The following is a 13,038-nucleotide window of genomic DNA, read 5'->3' as shown; positions in this document are numbered from 1 at the left end:
CGCTGCAGTACATAAACGCGTTGCAAAAACAAAAGCACGCAAACCAAAAACGCTGCATCCAGTTTTCACAACGGAAGTTCTCCAGGCCTCTAGGGGGAGCGCTAAGTGGAGCAGCTTGATTTTCAGCCCCACGGAACGAGAGAGAGAGCATATGAGAAGTTTCTTTTGGAAATGGGACTAAAATCGAAGTTGCTCTTTTGAAAAACTGTGAAAGAGGAGGGCCACATGTGAAAATGAATACTAACCTTTTTATGTCGCCTCTTTACTTCGATGTTGGTCCAAACTTCTCATATGCTTTCTTTCTCTCGCTTTATGGGGCAGAGAATCAAGCTGTTCCACTTAACGCTCCCAAAAATATGACCAATGCATGGACCAGCACCACAAAGGCAGGATGATAAAATATGCTTTCACTCACCAAGCCTGAGGCCTCACGTGAAGAGAAAGGTCCCTTATTATGCTAACCGTTAGCCACTTTTTCTTCAAAAACCACTCCACGTTAAACCTCCGGTTACTTTTACCAGCAGTTGATGACAATATCCCGTGGCTGGTGGGCACCACCAAGTCGCTTTACTCCAAGTTTTTCCTCCAAACTAAGTGTTTATATAGGGGTATATAACCTGCTCGAGTATGAAATCCACTTCATTAATTTTCTCAAGTTATCTGGTGTTTGTGAAGCTAACAAGCTAGCAAGCAAAGACATTCTACCCTCCTCGCTCTTCTTGCCGACCAATGTTAGCTCCAGGCAGACAGACAATTAATCAGGTCTGAATTACAAAATGACGCTGTAGTGTGGCTACCGGCTGTCTGCCCTACTTGGCATTAAATTTGTGAGATCTACATTGATCACGACCTGTGTGAAGTTGGCCCCCCACCCAACGCAAGACATCGTCAAAATAGTTCAATCTTTTGTGCTCCGTTTGTGCTGCAATTATTTTCATTTCTGCTGCTTTCATTTTTTAGATATTAAAGAATGTTTTATAGGTCATCCTGAGGTCACTCACACCCAAAATTGTCTCAATCGTTTGTGCTTCGTTTGTGCTGATTTGTGCCGTAAACATTTTTGTTTGTGCTGCAGCGGTATTTTTTCTATTTAACATTTAATTGTGGCCGATGACGTCACCAGCCCCCCCACTTGCTCCAAACTGATTGTAAATAGTCGCAATAAAACATTCTTTAATATAGGTAACGTAAAACGTAGGGCTAGCCCCACATTCACGCTTATGCAAACTCGAATCGGCAGTACGCAGTCTGAAGCAGCAATGCAGGGACCAATGACCATGAAATAAAATCGTAACACAAATGATATGCAATTTAGGAAGATGCTAATACATTATAGGAAGTAATTTTCTAGAAATAACATAATTTTGTTGCAGTTCTTTCTGTTGACAACAGGTGGGCCACTGCTGGCCCTAATAACCAGTCGCCACTGTACCCAACGATATCTTTTTTTAAAGCTCACAAAATGTTCTAAAATGTTTACGTTCCTAAGCAAATTGTCAGCAACAGACATTTTAGGATTGCTTATGATTAGGTCTTAGTGATTTAGGAGTCCTCTTGACTACCCCTAACTTTTCACAGATTTAAGTGTATGAAATACTCCAATACAGCGGAGCGGGCGGCGCGTCGGCTTCCAATTAATTTTCAATGAAGCCGGGCGTTAACGCTCGCGTAGGGCATTGTGGAAAGGTGAGCGGAGCAGAGCGTTGCAAGTTGAAATTTCTCAACTTTATGTAAATGAGGAGCGTTAAACGCTAGCATTGGCCGATCGGATTGGTTTCTTGTTTCTTGTAACGTAGCAACCGTTGGTCATGGTAAACATTTCTAGGTTTCACAGTTTCAAGATGGAGGAGAAATTTATTGTGTGTGGCTGCACACCCAGTCCTGTTCAGAACAAAGTTACGCAATGTGACGAGCCTGAATTTAAAGATTACATTAAAATAATAATGCATGGTGCAGGGTTGCCGATGTTGTCAGTGTTCCTGGTGTGTTTTTATACTTAATAATAAATTCAGTCTCGTCACATTACGTGACTGTTCTGTGCCATTGCTAGCTCGTTAGCCCAGCCAACACACGACTAGCTGAGTGACTGGTGGCGTAACATGTAGTCTACTGTAATCTTTAAAAAAAGTAAAATATTGTGTATTTTTACGCAAATGTTGCACGCTTGGCCATGACTACAACTCTGTATTAACTTGTCTAACACGCCCCCGACCGTGGTGTCCTGTCCTGTCCTTTCAGTCCTTAAATTAGGACTGACACCCATTATTTTAAAGAGTTTCTCCTGAATAGGCAAGTTAGGAACTACTTTAAGCCTTAACATGTTTTGTGAATACAGCTCCTGGTCTGTTTAGGGAATATGGACTTGATTGGAGGAGGAGAGGAGTCAGGGTAGGCAGAAACGGAGAGAGAGAGAGAGAGAGGGGGGGGGGGGGGGGGAAGAAACCGAGGGGGAATGCATAGACAGAGGGGGCCAGAGAGAGAAGGGAGGTGTATAGAAAGAGAGAGAGGGATGATCCTCATAGCCCATCACTCTTGTCAAAAGAGCAGAGGTGGAGAGCAGGGGAGGAAGGGGAGCTGTTAATATGCTCTGTATCATTCACAACAGTAATACTGGCATCACTTGCTGCTAAATAGCATAATTTGTCAGGGGAAAGGGCTGGGTGCCTCGCTGGTACAGATAAGCACCAACAGTCTACCCTCTCTCTACCCAAAAACACACACACACACTATACGCGCTACATGTTTACACACATTCCCTACAACTTTAAGTAGCTTAGTTACTATAGTAGCATGCATTCTGCACATATCATCCATACTCTTTCACTTGCACATATGAGAGTTCCTTAATGCTTTCCTACTCACACTCAAAGCTAAGAACCGTTAGAGCTAATGTACACAATCCATCACGTTCACTGTTCCTCGGTAGTTCATCTTGCACCTTTTTATCATCCTTTGCTGTCCATTACATGACTGTCCACACTGGACATCACTGATCCTGCTGACGAGTTCTAACAAGAGTGTGTTGGTAGTGCCTGTGTGTGAAGGATTAATTTTTTATTTATTATTGATGACAGTGCGGTAAAATGCTTGATTTGCACCATCTTCAACCAAATTATGGTTATTATAATTTATAATAACTTTATTATAATTATTCACATTGAAAGGGCCCAAATTAGCATAAATCTCATTAGACTCGATAGAGGGGTTCATAAATCGTGATATTAATTAGTCTCTTTTTGCCAGCCTTTCAGGGCAAAATGGAAAGTATTAATAAAAGGCAAGGGGTGTGTGTGATTGTGGATCCTAATTGGTCATTGTGTTTAGCAGTCAGGGCTGGAAGTGGCAGCCTTGATTTAACTAGGCTTCACCTTCACTGTCTAATGGACTACCGACACCGTCAAAGAGAGGAGGTGCTAGAGAGAGATTAATTTGATATTTTAGTGTAGAGTGTTGTTTGTGTGGTTTAACCTCTTAATATCACTTAATGTCCTTCTGTATGTCCAGTGTATGTGTGTGCATCTCAGACTCCTCTGTTGCCCCAGGCACTGCCCACCTTGACACATCTGTCCGGCATGGTGTATTAGCTAACCTGGCTGGGCTACACCTGTGGTTTTGATTAGCCACCCTGTCTGTCCCACTTCTAGGTGTGATTAGCCAGCCTGTCTGCCCCACCTTTGGGTTTTATTAGCTAACCTGTCTAGACTCCCTGTCTGTAATGAATGAAGCTTCTGAACCGATGCAGTTCCAATTAAAATCGCCATGCTATTCTAACCCCAGCTAGGGAGTGTGGGTGTGTTTGTGTAACTGCATCTTACATTACGCAACCACCACTCAGAATGGGAAAAAGATTACTAGATGACCTGTGTGAGGATTTGTGTGTGAACTCTGACCCCTGTTGTGTTGCAGGTACATCGGTGACCCAGCTGAGGGCAGAGGATGCTGATGGGGAGCCCCTCATCTATGGCGTGGTGGGGGAGGAGGCCATGAGGTACTTTGCTGTGGAGAGAGACACAGGGGTGGTGTGGCTCCGACAGCCTCTGGACCGCGAGGTGAGGACTCACGCACACACACACGTGCACACACATGGGTAGACACATTCACACACACTTACACACTATGGGGCGTATTCCGTGCCCTGGTTTATATGCAAAGGGCTCACTAGCAACTGCATATGCCTGCGCAACGATATCAAGGTTGGCATGGCGGGGGGGGTTGGACTAGGGTTTGGTACCGAAACCCGGTTCCACTATGGAACCGGTTCCTACGCAACCGGTAGGAATCAGACCGGATTAGAACGCACATTTCGGTTCCTCATTTTGGTTCCACTTAATGTGTCGACTGAAATATTTTCCCTCTGTCGCTCCGAAACGGTCGTAAAATATCACACTGTATCTCTAGCTACCGTAAATGAAGGCTATTTTCAAAATGCCATATTTTCCCTCTGGGCTCACCAAAACGGACGTAAAAGCATATTAAGCATTCACTGCACGTGATCGCTCGTAAACATATTACACTAGCTCTGCTAGTCTATTGTTAGCCAGCTTTTAGTGCATTTAAAATGTCTAAAGCGAAGCGGTCGAAAGTGTGGCTGTATTTCACAGCCAAGGATTCCGACATCGCAAAATGCAACAAATGTTTCAAAACGATTACGTGCAAAGGGGGAAGCACGTCGAATTTATTAAAACATGCGGCGACACACGGAATACTTCTTAAAGCAGAGGGATGCACCGTGTTTGACAGCTTGCAGACATCAGTCCCTGGTCCCGGGACAGCCTCCCCAATTTGTCTGCCCTTTCAAACTCATACCTGTGTGCACTGGCCTCTTCGACACCATCTGAGAGAGTTTTCTCCTGTGCAGGACATGCCATAAGTCAGGAGAGGTGTTGTATCTTGCCAGAGAAGGCAAATATGGTCATTTTTCTGCAAAAGAACTGCTAAAGTTTGAAGCTGGTTTAGTTAGCAACTCAACATTTATTTTGTTGTTACTTGTTAATATTGTAACTGTTATTTATTGTTAAATGATTGTAGTTGTGTGTTAGGTTTCTTAGGTTTACTTATTATAGGCTTATATTTAAGTAGGCTACTTTAAAACGTTAATATATTGTTACATTTATATAATTTTCCATAATAAAAAAAAAACTATAACAGAGCCTTTCTTTGATTACTTTCATTTTTTCAAGAATCGGTTTAGGAATCGTTTAGGAATCGGAATCGTTCTAAAAGTACTGGTTCGGCATCGGAATCGTATATATCCAAACGATACCCAACCCTAGCTAGGACCGCCAGTGCGTGTGAACAACGTGTACGTGTCGTGTACACTACACCTGACATACGCCTCAAATACGCGAGACCTACGCCTACGTGAACACTACGCCTAACTGTTTGATAGATATCTAGGGGTGCGCACAGGCAGGTGTTATGTGTGCTGCGCATACTGACACTATTGCGCAGCACAGAAACCTGCGAACACCTGCCCGCTTAGATGCTTGAGCTATTAAGGCATGACTTATATCGCTGTTTCGAAATGTTTAATGTTTTCGAACATGAATGACATAGGCTATTGACCCAAGACAAGTTAATTTGAGGACAATGAGTCGGTAAAAATGGGTCTGGGCTGGATTAACAAATTCTGGGCACGAAGGCATCATGGGCCCCTCCCACCTATCCTCCTATCAACTCAACCACAGCTATGTAAAACTATGTCAGTTACAAAATTATATTGATTGTTCAGTAGGCTACAGCAGCCAATGAAAAATGAACAGCACACAATCTATAAATGTAATTAAATCATACTTACCAGCAGCGAGCATAATAGCATGTAATACTAAATAATGCCTCTTCAGGGCTCGACATTAAGGCTTGTCCGGGACAAGTGGATTTTTTGGAGGGCAAGTGAAAGAGAAATGTACTTGCTTTATTTACTTATATTTACTCTTTTTATATGGCTCTGACCTAACCTAGCTTTTCAGGAAGTGTCCATGTGCTGCCGACATGCTGAAAAAAGTTACAAGGGAAAACCCAACTTTTTTTCTCAATAGAACGTTCAGATTCCGATGCATTCCTATGGGATTTTCATCAACATGACTTCAACTAGATTTTTCTCAAAATGTATATGTTTTAACAGTGACTAAACATACCTTATTTTGAAGAAAATAACCTAAACTTTAGTTTAAGATATGTCTCTCAGTGGTGCCGACCTTCTATGAAAGGTAGCCAAAGCAGCAAAAACTATAAACAGTATTTTCATACACTTTCTCAATGTTTATTGCAACCAACATTTGATAGCATTAAGGTGTAAGTGTCTACATGCTAACTGGCATATTTGTTTTAAAATTATTGCTAGTAGTCGCTAGTTATTGAGCTAAGAAAAGGACCAGGACCTTGCGTTCTTAGCTACATTCAAGCTAATTCATGCTTTATGAACGTTCGATTCAATGCGTTTGCTACCTGCGTTCCAGAATAATTTGACAGTTAACCTTGGCCAAAATGACGCGTTCTATTGTCCACCCCAGTAGAGTCAAGAAAAGTCAGCCTCATTGCTAACATTAGCAGACGGGCTAATGCAATTCCTGCATTAAAATAATGTATCATGACAGTTTGTATAATTTGAAATGGTCATTTATTATCACACTAACATTTACCAATTATCACGGCAAACGATTACGCTGCACTGAACTGTAAGTAAAGTACCAAAAGGTTACAATAATGAAACCTGTAATTATTACTTGTGAACGAATATCATTCATGTCTAAACCTAGTCACGCGAAAGTGAACGAGGGAAATCCTTTCTGTTTCCTCTTCTGAGCCTATGCAGGTCACGTGAAAAATGATCCAAAGATCCGTATCCGAAGACCCAGTCAAAATGGACGAATCATTTCTGTTTTATCTAGCTACCAGTACTGAGCCTATGCAGGTCAATTGAAAAAGGATCCAAAGACTCGTACCCGGCAGATGAACGAATCTTTCACTTCCCGACCGTGTCTTCGGATCAATGTTTCGTCCCTCTGCCAACCGAGTCCTCGGATCAATGTTTCGTTCCTCTGCCAACTGAGTCCTCGGACCGAGTCCTCGGATCTACCAGTCTTTGGATTCTTTTTCACGTGACCCTGCATAGGCTTAGTACTGGTAGCTAGAGGAAACAGAAATGATTCGTTCATTTCCCGACTGGGTCTTTGTACGAGTCTTTGGATCCTTTTTCACGTGACCTGCATTGGTTTGGTAGAGGAAACAGTTACCTCTCCCGGTGCGGCCACGAGATAATTAACAAATCTCTCTTTGAGATGACTCGTTACTCCCGAGTCCTTGTAAGGATTTGTTCAAAATGAACGAATCGTTCACGAACGACACATCACTAGGTGCCTCCTCTGACGAGCAAATAGCAACCTTTTAAAAAAAGCTGTCGATAGAAGGCACACTTTGTAAAAGAGCTGCTCCTCTCGCTTCTTTCTCCTTTTTTTGCTTTCGCTTAACGTACCCGCTAGCGCTAGGAGTGCGTCGATCCATTATTTTCTTCGTTGCCTGTCTAGCTAGGCTACATTTTCTTAATTTTGTCAGTCTTTACATTTAAACCATTGTACCAATCGTAAAGGGTATGTCTTCTGGTAGAAAATATTTGCACAATTTAATTGGTCAATTTGTCGCGCATAAACAGTGAGTGTGTTAACATGGACATGGTAATCCGGCCCTGGCTCTGCGCTTCTAGTGATGAGGATGTTCATCACTGAACAAGTATGCAAAGCACCATGTGACTTGTGCGCACATGGGCCCACGCCATATTAAATGTAATATGCACAAATTACGCCTGTTTATACGCACACCGAATTTTCTATCAAACTCTAAGGTGTAGTATTCATTCTTAGCTTTCTAAAACTCGCCAGAGTAGCCCACCCGTAATTCACCTGTATCAGGTATGCGGTGAACGGACACTGATTACACACCATAGGCACGGAATACGCCCCATAACACACACACATACACATACTGTACATATGAGGCACATGGAAATGATTTAGATGATAACCTAAACCACAAAGGTTAATTTTGAGGGACAAATAACAGAGGAGAGGAAAATAATTGTGAGGCAGGGTTTAGAGTGTCAGCTCCCTGCCATGTAGAAGTGATCAGTTGTCAGTCTGTCCATGGTAGTACTGTGCTGACGTGTGTGTGTGTCTTCCCCAGACCAAGTCAGAGATGCAGGTGGAGTTCTCCGTGAGTGACAGCCAAGGGGTAAGAGACAGTTCTGCACTGTGATCAAAAGTTGCTCGGCCATGCTATGGCATGTTACATCACATCCTGACAACCCAGCACTTCCCCTCAGGCAGATCACACTTCTCTCTCACTCTCTTTCTCTCTCTCCCTCACTCTTTCTCTCTCTCTCCCTCACTGTCTCTGTCGCTCTCTTTTTGTCTCTCTTCTCTGTCTTCTTTCTTCTTTACTCACCCTGACACCTGTCTCACAGTTACTGTTTAACTGCTGTATCACAAAGACATTCTACCTACACAGTGTTATGTGTCATACACTGCTCTCTGTCAAAGCTTGGACTGTGTGCATGTGTGGTGTACATGTCCGAGTGTATGTTACATAGTATAGAGACGTGTGTGTGCTTGTCTGTGAGTGTTTTATACATAACTACACACCAAACTCGTAAATTTCCCCCAGGTGGTCAAAGATACGGTGAACATCCAGATAGGAGATGTAAATGACAACTCTCCAACCTTCCATGGCCAGCCCTACACTGTGTTCATCCCAGAGGTAGGCCAACAACAACTCTCTTAATGGGAGAGTGCTCTCACCCTCCTAACAGAGCAAACACTCCCTGCAGTGCAGTCCTTCCATCTTACTCCTGCATTCTATCACTCTTGCCCATCTCCCCCGCCTTCTCCTCCTTGTCCCTTTCCCCCCCTCTCCCTCCCGTTCTCTATCCCCTCCCCTTTCTTTGCCGTCTCCCCCATCTAATCCTTGATATGTAGTAATTGGTAGAGTGGAGGGAGGGTAGAGGGGTAGACTTCAAACAGGGTCTGAAATATATCTTGGACAGGCACACACGTATATCTAGTTGTGTTTATACTGAGAGCATAGCCCACTCCCAGTCTTTGCCAAATCTTCAAAGCCACTGCCTTTTTCTCTTGTCAATCCATAAAGTCAAGGAAATAAACAGCAGAAAGAGGAGCAGTTTAGTCTGACCCGCTTACCCCACCGACCAGGGAAGGAGGTTTTCATCAGCCAATGGGAGAGCAAAAATAAGAAGTTTGGGACTTATTATTGTCCAATTAGAAATAATTTTCAAGTTTAGGCTTGGATTATAGCATACCTTCTTCCATTTACTTAGTTATAGTTATTGAAGTCCCTGTAAAGTGACAATATGAGTTCTGAGTTTGTCACACCACAGAAAAACGTGTTCTAACCACCCAGTCAAATTTGAATGATGAAAAAAATTGGCAAGTAACTAAAATAAGTTAGAAGTCAAATCTTGAAAATCTTAAGATCTCAAACGCGGGGGGCGTGTCCGCTGAGGTTGCTGAAACCACGCCCACTCACAGGAAAGCTTCTCCTCTCTCAACTGTCAAATGCCCCTACAACAAAATGGTTTGACTCTACAACAAAAATGGATGCTCCAAGCAGGATTGGCTTTACACGGCCATATAAGTTAGAGCCTGAAGAGCCAGAATCAAATTCATAGAACATTGACTGGCTACCTGGGAATCAATCTCGTACTTCTCGGTCTGCAACCGAATGGTAATTTTTGATTTCCCTTTTATGCAAGTTAGTAAGCTAGAGTAGCATGTTATCGATATGTAATTAGCATGACTTAGCCAAATAACATTAGGCTAATAAATAACAATTTATTAGTTTTAATAACAGCTTATGCGCTCTCTAGAGTGTTAGGGGAGGGGCTATGCTCAGTGCCTCCATTGTGTCATCGAGGCAAGGTTTCAGCCCCGCCCAAAATATCCTAAACATAAAATAAAAAAATGTTAATGGTCTAACTCCACAATTCAGTGATTCAGTTCACAGTCTTTGTAATGTATTTAAGCAATACATTTCCCCAAATTTCCTTTACAGAGACTTTTATATCACACCTTGTCCAATGCACTGCTTGCTAGGTGTGTACTGATTGTGTCTACTTAGAATTAGAGATCTATAGGAGTCAAGGTACACTGAGCAGCAGATAGGGATGGTGCTGTGTAGACTGAAGGTGTGTTCGGAAACCTCAGTGGTAGAGCTAACTTGCGTAGGGGAGGGGCGGGAGAGAGACAGAGCTATTCTCAGGACATACCTCCAATCCTGTGTTCTATCCTGTTTCTTCCCTCACCCACCCTCCCTCCCTCCCCCCTCTCATCCCCTCCCCCCTCTCATCCCCTCCTTCACTCTCATCCTCTCCCTCCTCCTCTTTCACCCTCCCTTCCTCCCTCCACCTGCATTTTCATCCTTCCCCTCTTCCTCTATCCCCCTCTTTCATTTTCTACCTCTGCTTTCTTCTTCGCAATCCCTCGATCCCTCCCTTATTCTCATCCTCTCCCTTCTTAACTTTCTGTCCTCGTATTTTTATGGCCTCATTACCCCTGTGACCTCAGCTGACCTCCGGCAGGCGAAGCAAACACACTGCACCATCACTCCATCAAGCTGTCACTCACCGATATGCCACAGTTACCAGCCAATCAGGGATAACAGTGCCATCAGCACTATAAGAACTACTCAACAACTACAGAAGTTGACTACAGAGAGAAACAAAATGGAGGGAGGGAGAAATAAAGAGAAAGTGGGTAGGTAAAGAGAGAGTAAGAGATAAGAGGTGGAGAGAGAGAGCATGAGAAAGGGGTAAAATTAGAAGGGTTAAAAAAGACAGGAAAGATCTAACATATAACATAAACTCCTAAAAAAAAGTTTGGAAACGCTATTTCGGTCGATTATTCCTCCCCTTTCAATAATACCAATTGGTATTATTGTATTTTATACAATGTATTTTATATAGTTGGAAAGCCTGATTAGTCACCTTTACACCGAGGTACAACTTGTAAGGATTGTGCATTCGTGGAATGAGCAACACAGCTATCCGTGTGGGTAGCGGCCCAAAGAAATGTGCCAAAATCCCCTGCAATATTCTTCTGTTGGTATTCACTTTTTTTGAGGAGTTTTAGAAACATCCAGTAAGTAAGTAAAAAAGAAGCAGAGTATAAATATCCAAGAAGAAGATAGAACAAGTGATGATGACAGAGAGGTGCTGAAACAGACAAGGATTGATGGGAAGATGGTAGTGGTGGGGTACGGTGGCCCAGGGGTGCACAATACAACAACATTAGCGAAGCAAACAAAAGTTGAAAACACAACAACATTAACACACAACACAACGGAGAGGGGTCCGTTCTTCGTACGTCGCTTATTACATCCGAGATCAAATGACACATCCAAGATGACATCATCTTGCTAATCATGATCTGGCTAACTGGGTTCTTCGAACACCCTTGTTGTTTATGATTAGTATAGCTGGATTGAGTTATGTGTTGGTCTAAAAGGAGTTATGTATCGATAGTAGAAACCTTGATCAGCAACGCTGCTATTGGCTGCTCACCATGGCCAAAAAGAGCGTCCCGTTTTTTTCCGCAACAGAGCCAACAGCAAGAGCTTTCTCGAAGGTTACTCTGAATTTGAAGATTTAAAGATGCTGTAAATTGGAAATTAGTTTTAAGTTCATCACACCACAGAATAATTTGTTGTTAACTACCCATCCAAATTCGAATGAAAAAAAACAGACAAGTGAGTTAAATTAGGCTTTGAAATCGTAATAAAATCAGCAGTCTTCTCTGCTTGATACTGGGGGGTTTGTGTCGCCTGAAGGAACTGAAGCTCTGCCCCCTCAAATTTATTGAATTTATAAAGTCACCCATTATAAAGTCATACATTTTCTTTGAGTCTGTTGCTTTTGTGTTGCCAAAATGCCGTATAGTTGTTGTTCTATCGGATGCAGTTATCGAAGAGGATACAAGCCTGGGCTGTGTTTCTTTAGAATTTCGTCCGATAAAGAAAACCCAGAGAGGAGGAGATTTGTGCCATTAAACCTAAAGTTACCTCTGTCTCCGGGGAGGGCAAACAATGCCAACCGTCCAAATATACACGTATTTGCAGCTAACACTTCATCAATCTCAGTTAAACACAAGAATATACAGGTATATTCATTATGGTATTATTTGCCATAAAACACATCTTTATGTAATCGGTTTGACAGTTTGTTGTGTATCGAGGCGACCAACTGCTGTTGTGTTGTCACTTGATGTTGTGGTGTTGTAAGTAGTTGATTGTTTTCTGAAATGCAGCATTTTTATAAAGGTTTCGTTTTTGTTAATGTTTTTGTGTTGTGTGTTAATGTTCTTGTGTTTTCAACTTTTGTTTGATTCGCTAATGTTGTTGTGTTGTGCACCCGTGGGCCACCGTAGGTGGGGGGCTGACATTGGAAGTATGTTAGAGCTCAGAGAACTCAGTCTTAACTAGGAGCAGATTAATAGTATGTGTGACTGATGTGATATGCAGTCGGGAGGGTGGATGTGTGTATGTTTAGTTTGTGGAACCATAAAGAGGGTGAAGGGGAGCAGGTGGACTGTTAGCATCCCCTCTGTCTCTGCTAATGAGCTGGCTAGATTTACTGCACCCATTCAGAGAACAAGGAGAATGTGTGTGTGCGTGTGTGTGTGTTGAGACAAGACTATCACCCAAAACAATGTTTGACTGAACAACAGATAGACTACAGCCCAGGGGCCCGTTCTCCATACGTCGCTAACTCAGTTAGCTGGATTTGATTGTTGACGATTTGTCATTATCTTGGATTATTCGGTTCTTTGAAGCTCATTCTGGACTTGCTGTCATAGCAACAAGTCCTTTAGCTTAAACCTGCTTGGGAGTAGGCTTATTTAATGTAAACAAGATTTGATTGCGGCTTGACAAGCAGAGATGATACAGGAAGTCTGTCACAGCCATTTTTTGTCAGTTTTTACGACAAAAACCTGTTGCGGAAGGTGCAAAAATAATTATCAGAATTTAAAGGCC

General features: G+C 42.6%; 1 protein-coding gene across 3 annotated transcripts in view; it reads left to right on the top strand.

The window, feature by feature from the left end:
• cdh23 (cadherin-related 23) overlaps positions 1-13,038 on the top strand; it is a 361,974-nt gene that overhangs the window by 55,598 nt on the left and 293,338 nt on the right. For all 3 annotated transcript variants that reach the window (XM_067235776.1, XM_067235778.1, XM_067235777.1), the window contains exons 3-5: positions 3,907-4,049; positions 8,179-8,226; positions 8,659-8,751. In XM_067235776.1, the coding sequence (XP_067091877.1) occupies positions 3,907-4,049; positions 8,179-8,226; positions 8,659-8,751 (284 nt within the window). The remainder of the gene's footprint in view (positions 1-3,906; positions 4,050-8,178; positions 8,227-8,658; positions 8,752-13,038) is intronic.

The sequence above is a fragment of the Osmerus mordax genome, chromosome 5 (genome assembly GCF_038355195.1).
Source record: "Osmerus mordax isolate fOsmMor3 chromosome 5, fOsmMor3.pri, whole genome shotgun sequence".
In the NCBI taxonomy this organism is placed as follows: Eukaryota; Metazoa; Chordata; class Actinopteri; order Osmeriformes; family Osmeridae; genus Osmerus; species Osmerus mordax.
This window is presented reverse-complemented; position numbering and strand designations above follow the sequence as displayed.